Source organism: Micropterus dolomieu, linkage group LG22 (genome assembly GCF_021292245.1).
Source record: "Micropterus dolomieu isolate WLL.071019.BEF.003 ecotype Adirondacks linkage group LG22, ASM2129224v1, whole genome shotgun sequence".
Taxonomy (NCBI): domain Eukaryota; kingdom Metazoa; phylum Chordata; class Actinopteri; order Centrarchiformes; family Centrarchidae; genus Micropterus; species Micropterus dolomieu.
In genome coordinates this window covers 19,919,709-19,936,562 of record NC_060171.1, presented here as the reverse complement: position 1 = coordinate 19,936,562, position 16,854 = coordinate 19,919,709, and the positions used below count along the sequence as shown (strand labels likewise).

The following is a 16,854-nucleotide window of genomic DNA, read 5'->3' as shown; positions in this document are numbered from 1 at the left end:
CGGCCTCCTCCACGTCTCCTGATGTACTGGCCTGTCTCCTGGTAGTGCCTCCATGCTCTGGACACTACGCTGACAGACACAGCAAACCTTCTTGCCACAGCTCGCATTGATGTGCCATCCTGGATGAGCTGCACTACCTGAGCCACTTGTGTGGGTTGTAGACTCCGTCTCATGCTACCACTAGAGTGAAAGCACCTCCAGCATTCAAAAGTGACCAAAACATCAGCCAGGAAGCATAGGAACTGAGAAGTGGTCTGTGGTCACCACCTGCAGAAGCACTCCTTTATTGGGGGTGTCTTGCTAATTGCCTATAATTTCCACCTGTTGTCTATTCCATTTGCACAACAGCATGTGAAACTGATTGTCAATCAGTGTTGCTTCCTAAGTGGACAGTTTGATTTCACAGGAGTGTGATTGACTTGGAGTTACATTGTGTTGTTCAAGTGTTCCCTTTATTTTTTTGAGCAGTGTAGATATGATTACAGTTGGTTTTCTACCAGTCTGGATTCCTTCTACCCCTGCGTGTCAGGCATTTACCCAGTAAGTCCAATCACAGCTTGACATGTTTCAAGGATTTCATAACAATAAACTGACTTGTCAAAGTGCACAAGAGTTTGTTACCAAAATCCCCAAACTCCACATGTAGGTGTATTTAACATGTTTCTAAAAGAAACTATCAGGCCACATTCACTTGTGTGTTTGTGGTCATGGAAGGTCAATGCTGTATAATTACAAACCCTGCGAATTGTATCATCCACACTCGGCACAGGGAGCCTGGGTAAGGAGGCCTGAAAACTGTAGAGCAGTGGTCTGCGCCCAGAGAACATCTTCACCAGGCTCTGGTAACAAACAACACCCAAAACATAACACAAATACAGTATACAAGATGAACTTTAATAACAGATCCTAACAAGAATCAACCATACCCTCTGCACTTAGTTAGGGACACGAAGATTAAAAAGATAGTGTACTGGCAGCCAGACAATTTAATGACGCACAAAACACAAAGATTGAGAAGACAGAGTGAGTGAAAGACAGAAGGAAAAACGTACCAGCCACACTTTGGTTGACGTGCTCATTTTTCCATGGGATTCAAAAATCCATCCATGGTAGGAGAGTAGAGCTTTGAGAGTGTATCTCAAGAGATAGATGAGGAACACCCATAGTCCAGTGGCAAAAATTATGGTACTCAGCACCGCTCGGGTCTGCACTGACATATAGTCTCTGCTCAGAAAAGGCAAAAGCCTTTGTCAACAACAGGATAACAGATGAAATCCTGCAGAAAATTTAGTTTTTAGATAGCTGACTTATGAATAGCTCATCTAAGCAAACCTAAAGGTCCATTAGAATACTTAAAACCTAAACCACAACAAGGAAGGACATGATACACACTGCAGTAGATATCTGACCTGTGTGGTAGGTTTTCCTTGATTGTGTCAATCATTCCTAGAGAGGGGTCTATGCGGATGTACAAGGAACTCATCATGGCAATCACAACTATCAGCCAACTGGACGGACTGGCAGGATAGACTCCAGCCAATACACCATTCTGGAAATGAAAAGCAACAATATTCAATATTAACACAAGATTAATCTTAATCATTTATGTTCTGTTTAGACAATGTGAAGGAAAATGCATAACTATTATAATACCTTAAAAGATCTTTAATGAAAGCTTGTTAGTGATCTTGTTTAGTGGCACCACATTTTTGTACCTTGAATTGAATGGCTCGCTTCTTCCATGCTGTCACTCCTGACAGGTAGATGGTTTTGATGACCTCTTGGCTCAGTTTAAGGTCCACACCATCTGGGCGCACTGTGAACTGGAAGCCCACCGCCTGATGTGCCTCAGCCATCTCTGAATAACACTGGTGTGGAAATCAAAGTGGAATGTTTTAAGTCATCAGCAGAAAAGCTTGTGTGGTCAATATGTCTTTCAGAATTTTAGATTTTGAAATAAAAATAAAATAATCTATTTTCAGGTCCATCTTTCAAGTCATTTTAAAGTGTTAGGTGCTTTCAGTTTCATCTGTGTCATAATCTTGCTTTTGTGTTAGCCCTTCTAATATTTAAAGATGAGATAGCACACTCTTATTCCTATACATTCCCCAAGTGCTGCAAAGACCCCCATTTCCACAGAGCCATGTACAATTTTAGATTCCTTTTGTAATTTATTTACTTTACTAATATACCATTTTCATAAAGAGTAAGTTTAAGAAAAGTTACAGTTTGTCTGAAGTGTTTGCTCATAATGTGACAGGGAAGGCCACTGATATGCCATTCACAGATGTCAGCAAGAAAAAATGTCAGTCATTGTCTGTTATATGCAATGGCCTTGGCAATTCTAGACAAAAATGTTTGGAGTTCACAAACCACTCCATGTAATGGCCAGGGTGACAGGTCTAGGATTTCTTTTTCCATGTCATATGACTGAACAGTCACCAAGTGGGACAAAGTTCAATGGCCAGATATAGCAGTGCACCGGCTGAACATGTGCGCAAGCCTCAGATGGGCATGAAAATATAAACACAGAGTACAACCAACAGAGATGAATGCTAAACCCTTTGGTATTATAGAATGCTGTGAGAATCTTCCGGACAAGCTGAAGGCCAGAATTCATTTTACTATACAACTGAACAAAGAGCAAACATTTATTTTTCAGCACTTGACCGTGTCATTGAACTTCCCCTTCATGATTTCCACCTGATTTTTTTTTTTTTTTTTTTTTACATACATGACTGAACACAACAAAAAACACACAGATTTTGATAATGTAGTATTTTCCCCCTAAGAAAATCTATCTATGTAGATCAAATGAATTATTAATTAATAAAAAAAAACTGTTTACACTACTATCATAAAAAACATCTGCAGCTAACACAACTACATGCAGAACTGAACAAGAATTACAAATACAAGGCAGAACATACTTTACCTTTGTCGGACCAGAGTCAGTGTAATCCGCTCAGGCACAGCAAAGCTGTGACTTTGGTTTGAGGCAGTGAGGCAGTGAGGCAGTGAAATTCCTTTGTACTCAGGCTTGTGTGATCTGTGTGACTTCTGTGCCCTTCATCTGGCTTTCCTCAGGTAGTGAGATCAGAACTGTAGTATCCTGTGCTTTCCAACCCTACCTCTCCTCCCCCTTCTCAACACCACTCTCTCTCTCTCCCTCTTTCTGCCTCTTTCTCTCTCACCTATGACAGGCTCCTTTTTGTAACAAGACACCAAACATAGACAGAGCCTAACCTCATGTGCTCTGCTATGTCTCTGATTCTGCTGCAGTGCTGTATTAGGATTTAACATTTCTTTGTCAATGAATGAGAGTGCAAGAAGTATTTATTTGTGAAAATAAAAAATATAACAGTGTGATAAGTATAACAGCATACAACCCTCAGAATATTATCAGCAGATTCAAGCATGAATTAGCCTAAAATAAAAGGCTTAGAAAATATACGTTAATGTAAACAACAAACAAAGAAATAAACAGTCTTGGACTTTGTCTTCCATGTCAGGATACCCCATGTAGATCCTTATTCATGAATAACCTTTATTAACCACGAAATAAACCCATTGAAATATTGAATCTGACATACAAGGGAGAACAGCAGAAACTATACAGAATAGACAGGTACACACACAGCACCAAGTTGATTTTCTTAGAAAAAAAAAAGTGTCTATAATAAAAAGCAAAGTCCAAACAGAATCACAGTTAAAAGCAATTATAATTTACGATAAAGTCAAGTTTTGAAGTTCTTTATCTTCTATAGTTACTCATTGCTTTAGGTGTAAGTCTAATCATAGTCTACCAAGCACACTTTAAACTAAAGGACTGAGATTTTAAACACAAGAGATAATCATAACCCACCATTGATAATTCACCCAGGGAGTGAATCTCCTTATTCTTGAGAAAGACTTGAGCAGTATTACATTCAGCCACAAAAATCACAAAATATGTACAGTACAGCAAAGAAGCTAACGATAACATTAATTGAAGTGAAGATAAAAGATAGCTTCATAGCGGGTGGAGATGGGTAGAGGAGGAAGAGCTCTGAGGGAGAGAGTTCGGAGATCCATCCTTGCAACAGTGTTGTGCTCTATACTTGGCATCAGGATCTGGTCACCTACAACTGTCCCTTGTCCTGCAAATGCCACTTTCTCAGCCCTCTGCACCTAAAAAGAAAAAAGTTCAAAATATTAGACAAGACGTCTTCGTGCTTCAGATCCTATTTATTGTTGATTCTTACCTGTGCCCACCTCCGGGACTGCACACAGAATGATGTCACCACATTCTCTGAGTTGTTTGTACCAATCACAAGCAGCCTATCAGTGGCACCCAGGAAGTAAAGAGTGGGGAGGTCTACATCTGCTCGGGTAAGGGTGGGAAGCAGTTCAGACCAGGAGTCTAATAGATGGAGAGAACACAGAAGCACCACCTGTCATATGGCTAAAATAGCATGTTAGGAAATGGTCTGAACTGTAGGTTAGAGCTTTCTGGGCTGTAAAAAAAAAAAAAAAAAAAACCAACACATTCCTCTTGCCAAACACGGCTATGCTGGTCTGCCTTACCTTGGACAGTGTTGTACTGCAGCAGCAGTTTCTCTCCAGTCCTCTGGATGCTCCCCAACACATAGAGACAGTGTCCAAGGCTGGTGACAAGGGGCACGTCATGGGACAAGGACATGGTGAACTGGAAGTCAGTCAGTGGCAGTGAGGAGACAAACCTAATGCAGATATTATATTCAGTCACTAGTACACCAACAAATACTTAAAGGATACTTTTCGGAAGGAGAAACATATCAATTAGAAAAAAAAACAGCTAAATTTATCAATCCAAAAACCTAGCCGAAAGACTGACAAAGAGGGCACAGACCTCCATGTGTCATCCCATGGATCATAGCGTTCCACAGCTGTATAGAGAGCCGTGCTGGAGTCCGGAGTCACAAGTGAGTCCAAATACCAGCCTCCCACAGCGTAAATACAGCCTTCACAGGCCACTGCACTGAAGTGCCTTCTGTGCTGTGGATGCAACAGATGGTGACAGTTTTCGTTAGTATTATACAAATGACTGATGAAGACAAGGCAAGACAAGTACTATTTTTGGTAAGACAGACAGGTCATCAGCTTGATTCACATGCTAGAAGACTCACCTTTATCAGAGGAGCTGTGGTGATCCACATATGAGTAAAGGGATTATACCTAAAGGAAGCCATCTTGAACTCCCAGCCTCTCTTCACACGCTGCCGGTAGCCTCCTATAATGTATAGGTAGTTATACAGGACCACTGTAGTGAAACACCACTTATCAGCCCTAAAAGGTAGCTCTGTAAGTGGATACCAGTCTCCGCTCTCCTCTGACCCTTCCAGGGTGAAGATATGTCGGGCACGTTCCGTTTCTGGGTCATTCCAAGAAGTCAGGTTCTCTTTCCTGAGGCTGCAGAGACGTCGGTCTCCTTGTGTCCTCAGGTTGACAACTTCGTTCTTCTCTTCATCATTCAGACACCTAACATATGAGTCAGATTTTGGGGCAAGAAAGAAACCTTTGGCAAATCCTGATTACACTTCAAAGATTTCATGTCATTTCATGCAATTATACCGTTAAGGTACAATGTGTAAGACCTGAGATTACTTGCCACCTGTCAAATTCATACTTCAAAAAATAGGGGACAGCACATCACATCTCAGGTTATAACTTCAGCTGACTGGCGTTAGCCAGAACCGAGCTGGGTGATGAGTTAACAAAGCAATTTGTCCATTGAATTCAGAAGGTGTACAGTTGTATTTTTCTGTCTGTAGTACAATTGGTGTAACAATATTTCCTTTCGTGACATTTTGTGAGTTTATTTGACAAAAAAAATTAAGACAGCTTGTGTAATCTAGCCTCGTGGCTTGCATACATCTCTCAGATGGAACAACAGGGGGCCTCTTAAGGCACAAAGTGGTATTACAATACAGCACAAGCTGGGGCTAGCTGGTTAGCATGTTAACTTATCTCTGCAACACAATACAAAGATGTATTTGACGTAGCGTCAGAACTGTTACATCTTCACATTCTGCCCATAATAGTAATTTTTTCAATGTTTTAAACTAAAATTCTTGCCATATCTTACACACTGTAGTCGTAAATGTTGCATACTTGATGAGGTCATGCAGCTCCAGCAGGTTTCTACTCAAGTAGGTGAACCCGGTCATCTTCAGCTCCACACAGCAGATCTCCTGAGCCAGACTCAGGTAGGACAAACAGTTAACTGGGCTGAGTTCCTCTTCCAGGACTGACAGACACTTTGAGAGGAAGGCCTCAGCCAGGAGATAGCTGCTGACCTCCAAAATGAGAAAGGGAAGAAAAAAGAGGTGGTATGCTGGTTTTGTGGTGAATTACAGCACTGAATATGCAAAGGACGGCATGAGATGTCGATTGGTATAAATAAAATACAGAGATATAAGTGTGCATACCTGGATGTATGTGCCCAACTCCTCCTGAGGGACTTTAAACTTATTATAGAAGAAGAACTCAAGGAGATTGTAGAAGACGGAGGAGGAGACATGGTCCAGGTGAATTAGGCTCTCTGCAGTCTCTCTCATTCTGGACTGGGACAAGGCGCGGAAGTATTCGCTGCACTCTGAGAGTCTCCTGAGGTCCACCTAAAAAATGATTAAACCAAAATTCCTGTGGACTCCAGTTAGCTTCTGATTAACCTGTACAGTTGTGTTTTGTTGTTTCACTTACATGAAATGCACATGTTCTGGTTTGGACTATAACCATGTATTCATCTCCATCTCCAAGGTGATATGTACGTAGGGCCTCATTGGTTTTCCACTCTTCTGAGTCTGCTTTGCATGATTCTCTATCTGTGATACCTGGGGACTCTATCAAATTGTTGGCTATTGGAAAAACTCCCCAAAGTCTCCTAAGGCCATATTTAAGCCATAAGCTTATCCACTCAAAGAATATCATAAAAAGTTGCCCGAGAGGATTCATCTCACTGACAGTTTTGTTTGGTTCTAAGTTTAGCCCATTAAAACAGTTTTAATACTGTCTGTGCCATATGTTATTTGATTGTTAAAACTCTGAAGATGCGATCCACAAGACTTCCAAACAGCCACTACAATGGAAAATAGACAGACCAGTCAGTTTAGTCCATGTTCCACTGGCTCGTCTCCTTTTCCCTGCTACAGCACCCGCAGTCACGTGCACTTTTATAGCCAAACAGTGAAGCAGCTAAGATGAAGGATTTAAGACGACATGCAGGCAGAAACAGCATGTTAAAGAAAACAGTGCAGTGCACCACAAGGCTATATCTTCAGAATTCCCATCTTTCTGCAACAGATCCAGTCGATTTAAAGTGTCTCTCGATCTTTTCTGGCTGGTCTATTCTTGGCACATGGAGGTGGGACAACAGTCAACCCTCTGGAATGAAACATGGTCTCCTTCACTCTGCTCTAGACGTCATCATGGGGCACTCAAGTTACATAGCAGTTATGTGCCCGTAATATGAGAATAACTTTGTAATTCCCAAAATGTATCAATACATTTGTTAAAATATCTTTTAAGACAAATACATAGTTAATGACAATAAAAACAATTTCACTGACATAGTTTCTAAACACATGTTTATTAGCTTTTAATTTCATTTTTAGTAGTGCAAAGAGGACCAACCACAACTAAACTGCTAGGATAATGATGCTTTTTAAAAAAAACCAAAACAAAAAAACCTCAATTCCTGCAAGTAGCTGGGGTGGAGAAATATTAATAATAAATAAAGAAATATTAAGAGATTCACTGATCCTGCTTTTCGATTTAGAATCGACACCCCTACATTCAAATAAGGTAAAGGGAAAGTCACACTGTGACTTTTCTAACTCAGACTTAAATTATTGTTGGATCTAATTTAGGCAATTCAGGTTGATGTGGTTGCATACATGTGCCAGATAGACATTTTTGTTACACAGGTAAGAATATTAACAGGTTAGTTCCAAGTTATGATTCTTGGCAAAACAAACAGAAAATGATCTGAATAATACATAAATGACGCAAGATTAAAATATGGACAAGTGCAGCAGAAATGTAGAGACTGATCCAAAACTACTATGTTCTAGTTAAATTAACAGTATTTAGGACTTCAGTGATGCTGTATAAAATATTAGAGATGCAACAACTGTGCTTCACAGCATGATGGTTCATGTCACAGCCTCACATGATGTGAAAACGGAATCGCGGGTGAAACACGAGTTGTGTTTTTTGCGCGATTAGAATGGTGAGAGAAGAAATAATCTACTAGAAATAAAGGTAATGTAGCCTATTCTTTCAAATAAAATATATAGTATACTGTAACCTGATGCAGTGTAGAAATATAGAAGTTATTTAACAGTCAGAGTTTTATTATGAACAAGCAATTGAATGGACCCCAGGAAGAATAGCAAAACGCTTATTCCATTAAAAAGAAGTTACTAAATGTTTGTGTATGCTGTCAATTATAGTTCTTAGAAAGAAGTATAATCAGATTCGGAAGGTCACACTTTAAATAAAAAAAGAAAATCAGAATAGGCCAAGGGAATTGGTGCATCTCTATAAAATGTCCTTTTGTAATAATTTGCTGAATGTATGTAAGCTTTGAACTTAAATTTACTGGACCACCATTAGAGAATAACCATTGTGAATTATGAACATGAGAAGAAAGAAATGAGGTAGAATGACTAAAAACACTAAGCAAAGTAAAACAAACAAAACAAAACAAAACATGTCCATGCTAAAATCAAGACTAATGGTTAAGTTTAACAAAATGACTAAGGCATTAATTCTCTGGCAAACCGCATTAGCCATTAGAATACCTAAACATCACATTGACTGAGTCCCTTAAAGAATAAACAACAACATTCATTGCTATAGAGCTACACCTGCTCTAAAATTCTTCAATAAAATTATTGGCTGCACTGTGTTCAAATATAAATGTCTACTTTTCATAAGCAGAGCTGCATAGAATCTCAACAGAGAAAGATTAGCTTGTAAATGATAAAGGACCAATAAACCATACATCACAATCCAATTAACATGGTGGAAATCAGGAGAAGAGCTTTTTTTGCTTGAAGTAGGCTTCAAAACGACACTGGGCATAGTCCTGCAAAACAAAACGGTTTACTATTGGGCGAGTTTACTCATATTTATTCTTAAATACATGAGTAACAAACATTACTGTGTGTATTGAAATAGATAGCATGCAGCCAGTGTTTGTATCAAACTCAAAAAGAACATGTGTCCTTACCATATATCCAAACTCAATCTTGGATATCTTTGCTTGAATGATCGACCACAGCCCCCAGAGGAAGTGTGATGCTAATGCATACCTACAAATCAAAACAAAAATGATGATGACAAAACAAAACCAGGTGCCTGTACTACAAAGCAGAATTTGACATTAGAGAGGTCACTTCAGGGTTACACCTGGGTTTTCACCTTGAATTATGTTTTTAGATTTTTTGTTTGCTCTTAAGTCCGTTTTACACAGCCTGTCGCGGCCATTAAAATAAATGGGTTTCATTTTTCCTATGTTGGGCTGAATATTATGGGTATATAGTTTGGTACTCAAATTAAGAATAGCCTAATATCAATTTGCTTATTATTTGAGCATTTTTTTAAGGGTATGAATGCTTTTTCATTTTGTTCGTACAATGTTTGGAACATTTTTGAAGTGATTCTTGAACAACTACTTCCAGTCCAGTGCCTGAGGGTTTCGCGCCAGTGTCGAAACACAACAGTCAAGCTGTAAGAATAAGGCTAAAATTGTCATAACGCCATAATAATACATCAATGCAACACATTTATAAGCCTGTTAACTTAGGCATTCATACAGTCAGTCATATAGATTTTTTGTTTTCCTGCATGCGGCAGCTGCTGTTGTGTTGCTTTTAGCCTGGATTATGTGTTCACAGGCATGCAAACTGGTCAGGGGTAAAAAAAAGGTGATAAGGATACGCAAGCAATTAAACATACAGAGACAGTATAAGAGGGGTCTGTTTAAGCTTACATGTTTGTATAGATAACTTGCAATCTTCTACTGCAACAAGAGAAATGTAACGACGTGCAAATTCATCACTTTGTGTTGAAAAGAAGTGGGGACATAAGGGCTCAGATTAGGGGTGTGACGATACACTTAGCTCAAGAGAGGATACTGGTGTCGCGAGAACAAGATGTGATGATATTTTAAAACTACTTTGTTGAAATCATCAATGCTGGAATGAGTTGGGGGGTCTTGGGGGCCTCCCTCAGAAAATTGTGAGCATTAAACACTTAGATGGCAGGTGACAATTGAAAATCTTAAAATATAAGAACGGAAAACTTGGCCAAAAAGAAACTTAAGTATTTTCTGCACAATTCAGGTAGGTGACCCATTTTGGTTTCAAAACAGTGAATTTCGCCGAAAGGTGAAGAGTTTGCATGCCTTGTTTAACTTCATTGTATTTGTCTAATATTATAGGTTGCGCTTCGTTTGTAAAATATGACACTCTGCTGCCAGTAGACTTGTTTATGTTTAGAACTGTTCATATGCTGCAGACACTGCCTCATTTATGTGATTGTGCTTATGGCTGGATTGGGAAACCCTGGGTTGATGTACCGAGTTTATAACCAGCGTTGTGTCACTGCTTATCCTGATCGCGATTGTCAGGGTTAGTCAATCCAGATAACGAAAAGATATCCTCTGTATGCTGAACTTGCTTCGTAGTGCAGACCCCAGGACATTGGTGATTCTGCTATAACATTTAATTATACAGATTCACCGCTGTTGTTATAACACCAAGTGTTACCTGTTGGCTTCAATTATCATGTCCTCTTCAACTTGTGTCTGGTCAATGGTAATGTTGGAGTATCTTCTCTGTTCTGCCAAATAGCCCCTGATAAAATGAAGCTGGGAAAAAAAGCTAAATTATTGTTTAATAAATGTAGTAAAATGATCACTTGTTGGTGATTTATTAAAGGGAAAATATGATTTAAATAATAAACCCCACAAGAAGACATATCTGACGGCAGGGTCCTGTAAGGGGAAAAAGTTAATTAACAGTTCCATTGATTGGATTGTGCACATGTGCAACAGCATCTGATGCAGCCCTCTCTTAAACTCAAGTTTTACCACTAGATGGTACTGTGTAACCACAACACTTCAAACATCTATTCCCTTTGGAGGTTACCTTCGATCTTGGGTTCAAACATCAGCACTGTAGTATAAAGTATCTGTCGGAGCTTCAAGGGAGAAGCGAGTACAACACTATTTAATTAACTATATCCAAATAGTAGAGTTTAAAATTGGGAACATTTGTATAGTTTTTTAAAGTTAAAATCATTGATCCTAAAACCTCAATACCATGTTTGTCTAATGCACTGAATGCTTTTAACTGCAAGTTGTCTTTCAATAAACAGCTGACCTCCACTCCACACTATCTGATCTTTTCTCTAATCTATAGCATACACTTAGGATTAAACTAAACTAAGTTTAAACTGTTGCAAGGTGCAAGGTTTGACTTTATAAATATTTCTCTGTAAATATTTCATTTGAGGTGTCTTATAATAACATTTTACCATTACAAAGGAGTTTTGCAATTCTATCCCAAGCATAAGAGTAAACTATATTAGTATTTAAGTCATTCAGTTTAAATTTGATTCTTGTGAGGCTCTAAGAGCAAGAATTTGGACAGTTTTCATTTAGCTGTAAGGTTTTGAGACTTGCCTGCTGCTCTCTGGTGGGATAGTTCTCCGGTGTGGCTTTGAAGAAGGGCCACTGGTTATAGGTATAGTCATACATCCACTCACAGAAATGGTTCCCAAAGTCAAAACCCCTGCATAAAAGAAAATATTCATATTAATGCAAAAGGATCCCAAACTAATTTTTAAATAAATGACTCATTGGATTTGCTAAAAACTAAATCAATCCCTTTACACTAAATGTATTAAGAGTTCACATATTACCTGTAATTGTAACTGCTGTACTCAAAGTCTATCAGCATGAGTCTGTCTGTTGAGGTGTGGTCCCGGTCTTCCAGCATCAGAATGTTACCTGTAGTGGCAAAACGAGGACGAAAAGGTTCGGACCACAGGATCACTTTGCATAACAAAGTGGTATTCTGTCATAGTGACAAGTATCTGAACTATTCAAACTGGTCGCTACACATTTGTGGTATGATGACTGGTTTAGTGTTGTAGTACTCAAGATTGGTCTTGGTCTCAAGACCATTTTTTGAAGGTCTTGAGTTTCAGATCAAAAATGACATGTGACATATATGATATATGCAATCAAACAGGAAAACCTTACGTTTGCACAAAACAATTGTACTTTGTTAGGTGGATGGTAAACCATGGAGGAGTGTTGAATAAAGATGGTTACATTGATTTCAGCTCTCAGTGTTTGTATGTGGGTGGTTTTGTGGGAATGTGGATTCTTCAGATCAATTTGAGAAGTGCCTATGATTTACATGTTCCACATTTTATCATGTGTGCGGCACTGGTCCTGGTCTTGACTCTGTCTCACCCTCCTTTGGTCTTGGTCTCGGTCTCAACCCCTCAAAGTCTTGGTCTTGTCTCGGTCTCAACACACTCTGGTCTTGATCATGACTTGGTCTTGGTTTGGGTGGCCTTGACTACAAAACGAGAGTGATCCATGTGTGTTTATATGTGTGTGCCCATGTGTGGGGTATTTATTGTCTAACAACTTCTTCAGCTACCACTATACTTCTGGACTCACATTTTCACAATAAAAAGAACTAATGTAGAATACATATATATGCTCAGTATTTGAGAAGTGTCTCATAAATAACACTAAATGCACAAAAGTATGTGGAAATTAGTAGTCGACCAATATGGGTTTTTTAATGGCCGATGCAAATATTTTGAGAGCAGGACGAACTATTGATATATGATGTTGCTACCAAAAAAAAAAAAAAAAAGTCATGTATAATTGCATTAGTCCATGCACTGTACAATCTAATTTACATGGTCAGCTTTTAACATCTTGCGGAGGGCTTCTCAGAGGAAGCGGAGACTGTTATTGCCCCGTAATAATGCACATGAGATATACATTGGTGTAATCTTGATTACATACCGGCATAATGTTGCCGGTATCTAAGGTGGTGGTCTGTTTTGTGAGACAGTCCCATTCATTAGAAACCTAAATCTCTGCCACCTCATCTACTTCAGAGGCGTGAGCTGTACCTATTAAAGCTAGGCAATAAAGCTAGGTAGACAATTTGTTTCAGCAGCATTTCTTTGTTATATTTTTTGAAAGTCTTTTTACTCCCCCGACACATAAGAATCTGGTAATTGGGCTGTTTAATAACCACACCCTAACCATCTTTATAATACTCTACTAGGCAATGTGACAGTGAAGCCATAGTGTCAGCACATATTAGAGGTGTGAGGATTAGGGGGCAATAAGAGGACAGGATAAGTTTTTACCTTCCTGGACGTCATTGTGGCAGAACACCACGGGCGATGGAGTCGCTGCCAGCAACGCACTGTGGTGGAGACAAGAGCCAGATGAACAGAGTAGGTGAAGAAAGAAAAAGGGAGAGGAGAGAAAGAGCTCGTCAGTGTTGCAGGCAGTGGAACTCGCACATTATTATTATTACTACTACTCGTCATTTATGAGAAATTAAGCCCAAAGAAAAGACATTCGGTTGAGTTATAAAATATAAAAGTGAAGAGCTCATAAAGGCAAGGCTACACTAAGGCAATGAGACCCAAACATTTCATGTTAACTCTCCACCGCAAGCAATGAATCACATTCATTTGAAATCCACCCCTCGGACAACATACATGGAACAATACATAGAGATAGACACCTCACTGTATTTATTAATGTTATTTCTTATTTTACTTTTAGTACTATTAGTTCTTAGTTTTATTTTATTCATTTAAATGTTTTTAAAGTAATGCTTATTTAAATTATTTCATATTCAGCACTTGCATTCGATTTATGACTTGTGCTATGCAAATAGTTTTTTAAAAGTTTTACTGATTCATATTCAACTATCCATATTTTGGTTTGATTATTTGTACTGGACATCAGGCATTTAAAGTATGGAGGTATCATGGGTATATACCAAGCCATTCAACGCATTTATGTATAAACCCAGTCAGATTATCCAATATGTTTATAGTGTGTATGATTGTATGATCCAGAATTGCTCATTGCTTAATTGTCAAAACGAGTGTTCAACTCTCTAGAGGCTTGAGTATATAACTGAAATCTTGAATATACTGAGGGGATAATTCCTGAATGTGGAAAGAAAAAAAATCTCAACCTAGATGTCATTCTGACTGAACTGCCTGCAGCAGCCTAAGAACATAGTACCTTAAGTTCTTATATCTTAAGCAAAAGATTATCAACACAGATGAGATTGAGGACTTCAGATGACTGCAGCAGGCCAGAGGATTTCTGTGTATTGGCTGTTACATTTTATGTCAGTCTTGTGAGCCTGGTACATATCCACAAGATAACAAATGTGTTCATAGATAAAGACAATAAATACTGGGCTAATTCTCTATTGGCTATTGAGGTCAGACAGCCAGGAGGACTCAGCAGTGAAGTCGTGGAAGGACTGGGACAAAGGTCAGCCATTAGACTGGAAGCAACTATAGCCATTATAAACTTAATCATGTAACACATAATCAATACACATTTGCTGTCTGATATTGGGTTTGAGACTCCCCATGCTGACAGGTTTACTTTGTACCCTCAACAGCAAACAAGTAGGTCTGCACACACACCATTTAACCGTTTTATTGCTCTCCCGCATTCCTCTCACCATCTGGAACATGATGGTTAATTGTCCATTCTTGAGGTTTTTGGTGGGAGCCCTTAAATAGGAGTAGTTGTACAGGCTAAACTGCAACTCTGCCTAAAGTCTAGATGGAGATCACAGTAGGTAATATGAGACGGCGCTGACTAAACAACATGGAGTTGGCACTTGGCTTAGACAATAGTGATTGCATCAGAGTTCTGCTACTTGTTTCAAAGCCATTTTGAAACAGAGTGGAAAGCTTTGCACAGTCTCTCACTGACACTTGTGGGTACTGGAAGGAGGGGAGCGGGGATGCTAGAGGCTTTTTCCTTAACCCTACCTACCACAACATTAAGGCTTTATGTATACCACATGTATAAAGTCCCTCCAAGAAATGTACAAGATTTGGCCATTTGAGGCCTGTGCCACAACTCACTAGAGGCTGTCCAGCTCAGCAGGCAGGTCGAACTTCATCAGCTTCTTGTACTTCTTCACATGTGCTTCACGTACAAAATTAAGCTTCATCACTTGACCCATGTAACTAAAGGAGAAAAAGTACAGTACATTTAAAGTATTAAAAAACAGACCGTTCTAGTAGAAGAAAGAAAGTTATATCAGGGTGTCCTTACCGGTCAATGGTCCCAAACAGCCACTTAGGCTCTTTGTTAAATGGCATAACCATTTCATGAAAACATGCCAACTTGGTAGCAATTTCAGCTGAGATGGCTGGATCTGAAAGTTGATCTGTGCGCATGCGAGTATTCTGAGAAAACAAAGACACAGAGACATGACTACTACTGCAAATGCTTCTAGGTTAAGTAAGCACACTTAGGACCTTTAAATCTCCACAAAAAAGACTGTTTTACATTTACAACTAAATAGTATTGTAAAATTTTTCAAAGGAGCAATTATTATCTTGTAGTCACACCGCAAAAAAAATGTTTTCAAAAGAGTCTACACATGACCCTGGATGCTTTACACAATAAACATGATGAAGGTCAAGGACATGTGTCGCATTATTTCCACACACAGAAGTCATGAATGCACAATGGCTGAAGATGACCGCAGTGGGAAGCAGCAGAGGCGGTTCTAGACCAATTTTATTGAGGGGGCCAGACTGGGGCCAGTTGTTTTGTCAGAGGGCCACATTCAATCCAGGACAAAAGAGACAAAGGCAATGTTCAAGCTTTCAAAATGTCTTGTTTAGTATATAATGTAATGTTTTCAATAACTTACAGTTCTTTATTTTATAAAAAGGATTTTTCCAGTAACTTAGTTATAATATTAAATTACATTATTCAAAAAAACCCCGTTCCTGTTAACTTTAGCTCAAGTTACAGTGCATTCTTTGATGCAACACTTCTTTGTAAGGCTTAATGAACAGTATAAGCTCTAGTATACTAGACATTCTCTGGATCCCAGTTTGTATTTTGTATCCCAATATAACTTTTGCTAGGAATCCTCGGACCAATCCTCTTCACTTTATATATGCTTCCTTTAGGCAATATTATCAGGAAACATTCCATAAGCTTTCATTGTTATGCAGATGATACTCAGTTATATCTATCGATCAAGCCAGATGAAACTCATCAGTTAGCTAAACTTCAAATGTGCCTTCAGGATGTTAAAACCTGGATGACCCGTAATTTTCTCATGTTAAACTCAGATAAAACTCAAGTTATTGCTCTGGGGCCTAAGCACCTCCGTGACGCATTATCTAAAGATATAGTTTCCCTGGATGGCATCGCCCTGGCCTCCAGCACCACTGTGAGGAATCTTGGAGTTATCTTTGATCAGGACATGTCGTTTAAGTCTCACATTAAGCAAATTTCAAGGACCGCCTTTTTTCACCTACGTAATATTGCGAAAATCAGGAACATCCTGTCTAAAAATGATGCAGAAAAACTAGTCCATGCATTTGTTACTTCTAGGCTGGATTACTGCAATTCCTTATTATCAGGCTGCTCGAAAAAGTCCATTAAGACTCTTCAGCTGATCCAGAATGCTGCAGCACGTGTTCTGACAGGAACCAGGAAGAGAGATCACATTTCTCCTGTTTTAGCTTCTTTGCATTGGCTTCCAGTAAAATCCA

At 39.0% G+C, this 16,854-nt stretch overlaps 4 protein-coding genes across 4 annotated transcripts in view; 1 reads left to right on the top strand and 3 right to left on the bottom strand.

Annotated features, from left to right (window-relative positions):
- cpt1b (carnitine palmitoyltransferase 1B (muscle)) overlaps positions 1–3,058 on the bottom strand; it is an 11,228-nt gene extending 8,170 nt beyond the window's left edge. Inside the window, exons 1-5 of the mRNA XM_046036821.1 lie at positions 2,936–3,058; positions 1,716–1,868; positions 1,410–1,549; positions 1,053–1,224; positions 738–839 (exon numbers count right to left, since the gene is read on the bottom strand). Coding sequence (XP_045892777.1) covers positions 738–839; positions 1,053–1,224; positions 1,410–1,549; positions 1,716–1,856 — 555 coding nt within the window. The 5' untranslated portion in view covers positions 1,857–1,868; positions 2,936–3,058. The remainder of the gene's footprint in view (positions 1–737; positions 840–1,052; positions 1,225–1,409; positions 1,550–1,715; positions 1,869–2,935) is intronic.
- Positions 1–16,854, top strand: part of LOC123961427 (zona pellucida sperm-binding protein 3-like) — a gene marked incomplete in the record, with an annotated part of 791,580 nt that overhangs the window by 761,690 nt on the left and 13,036 nt on the right.
- On the bottom strand, positions 3,386–6,578 carry LOC123961611 (kelch domain-containing protein 7A). The gene is made up of 7 exons (XM_046037112.1): positions 6,450–6,578; positions 6,133–6,317; positions 5,148–5,499; positions 4,871–5,016; positions 4,567–4,721; positions 4,245–4,402; positions 3,386–4,170 (listed from the first exon to the last, which is right to left on the bottom strand). Exons 1-7 carry the CDS (start codon positions 6,576–6,578, stop codon positions 3,985–3,987), a joined length of 1,311 nt encoding a protein of 436 aa, XP_045893068.1. The 3' UTR covers positions 3,386–3,984.
- chkb (choline kinase beta) overlaps positions 7,591–16,854 on the bottom strand; it is a 14,272-nt gene continuing 5,008 nt past the window's right edge. Inside the window, exons 4-11 of the mRNA XM_046036833.1 lie at positions 15,392–15,525; positions 15,199–15,303; positions 13,435–13,493; positions 11,953–12,040; positions 11,714–11,822; positions 10,797–10,897; positions 9,257–9,338; positions 7,591–9,112 (exon numbers count right to left, since the gene is read on the bottom strand). Coding sequence (XP_045892789.1) covers positions 9,056–9,112; positions 9,257–9,338; positions 10,797–10,897; positions 11,714–11,822; positions 11,953–12,040; positions 13,435–13,493; positions 15,199–15,303; positions 15,392–15,525 — 735 coding nt within the window. The 3' untranslated portion in view covers positions 7,591–9,055. The remainder of the gene's footprint in view (positions 9,113–9,256; positions 9,339–10,796; positions 10,898–11,713; positions 11,823–11,952; positions 12,041–13,434; positions 13,494–15,198; positions 15,304–15,391; positions 15,526–16,854) is intronic.

Excerpts from the sequence above, each read along its gene's own strand:
- LOC123961611 (XM_046037112.1), bottom strand. The coding sequence starts at position 6,578 with ATGAGAGAGACTGCAGAGAGCCTAATTCACCTGGACCATGTCTCCTCC. Across the intron at positions 6,318-6,449 it reads AGTTGGGCACATACATCCAG|GTCAGCAGCTATCTCCTGGC; the intron begins GTATGCACACTT and ends CTCATTTTGGAG. Across the intron at positions 4,722-4,870 it reads CCATGGGATGACACATGGAG|GTTTGTCTCCTCACTGCCAC; the intron begins GTCTGTGCCCTC and ends TATCTGCATTAG.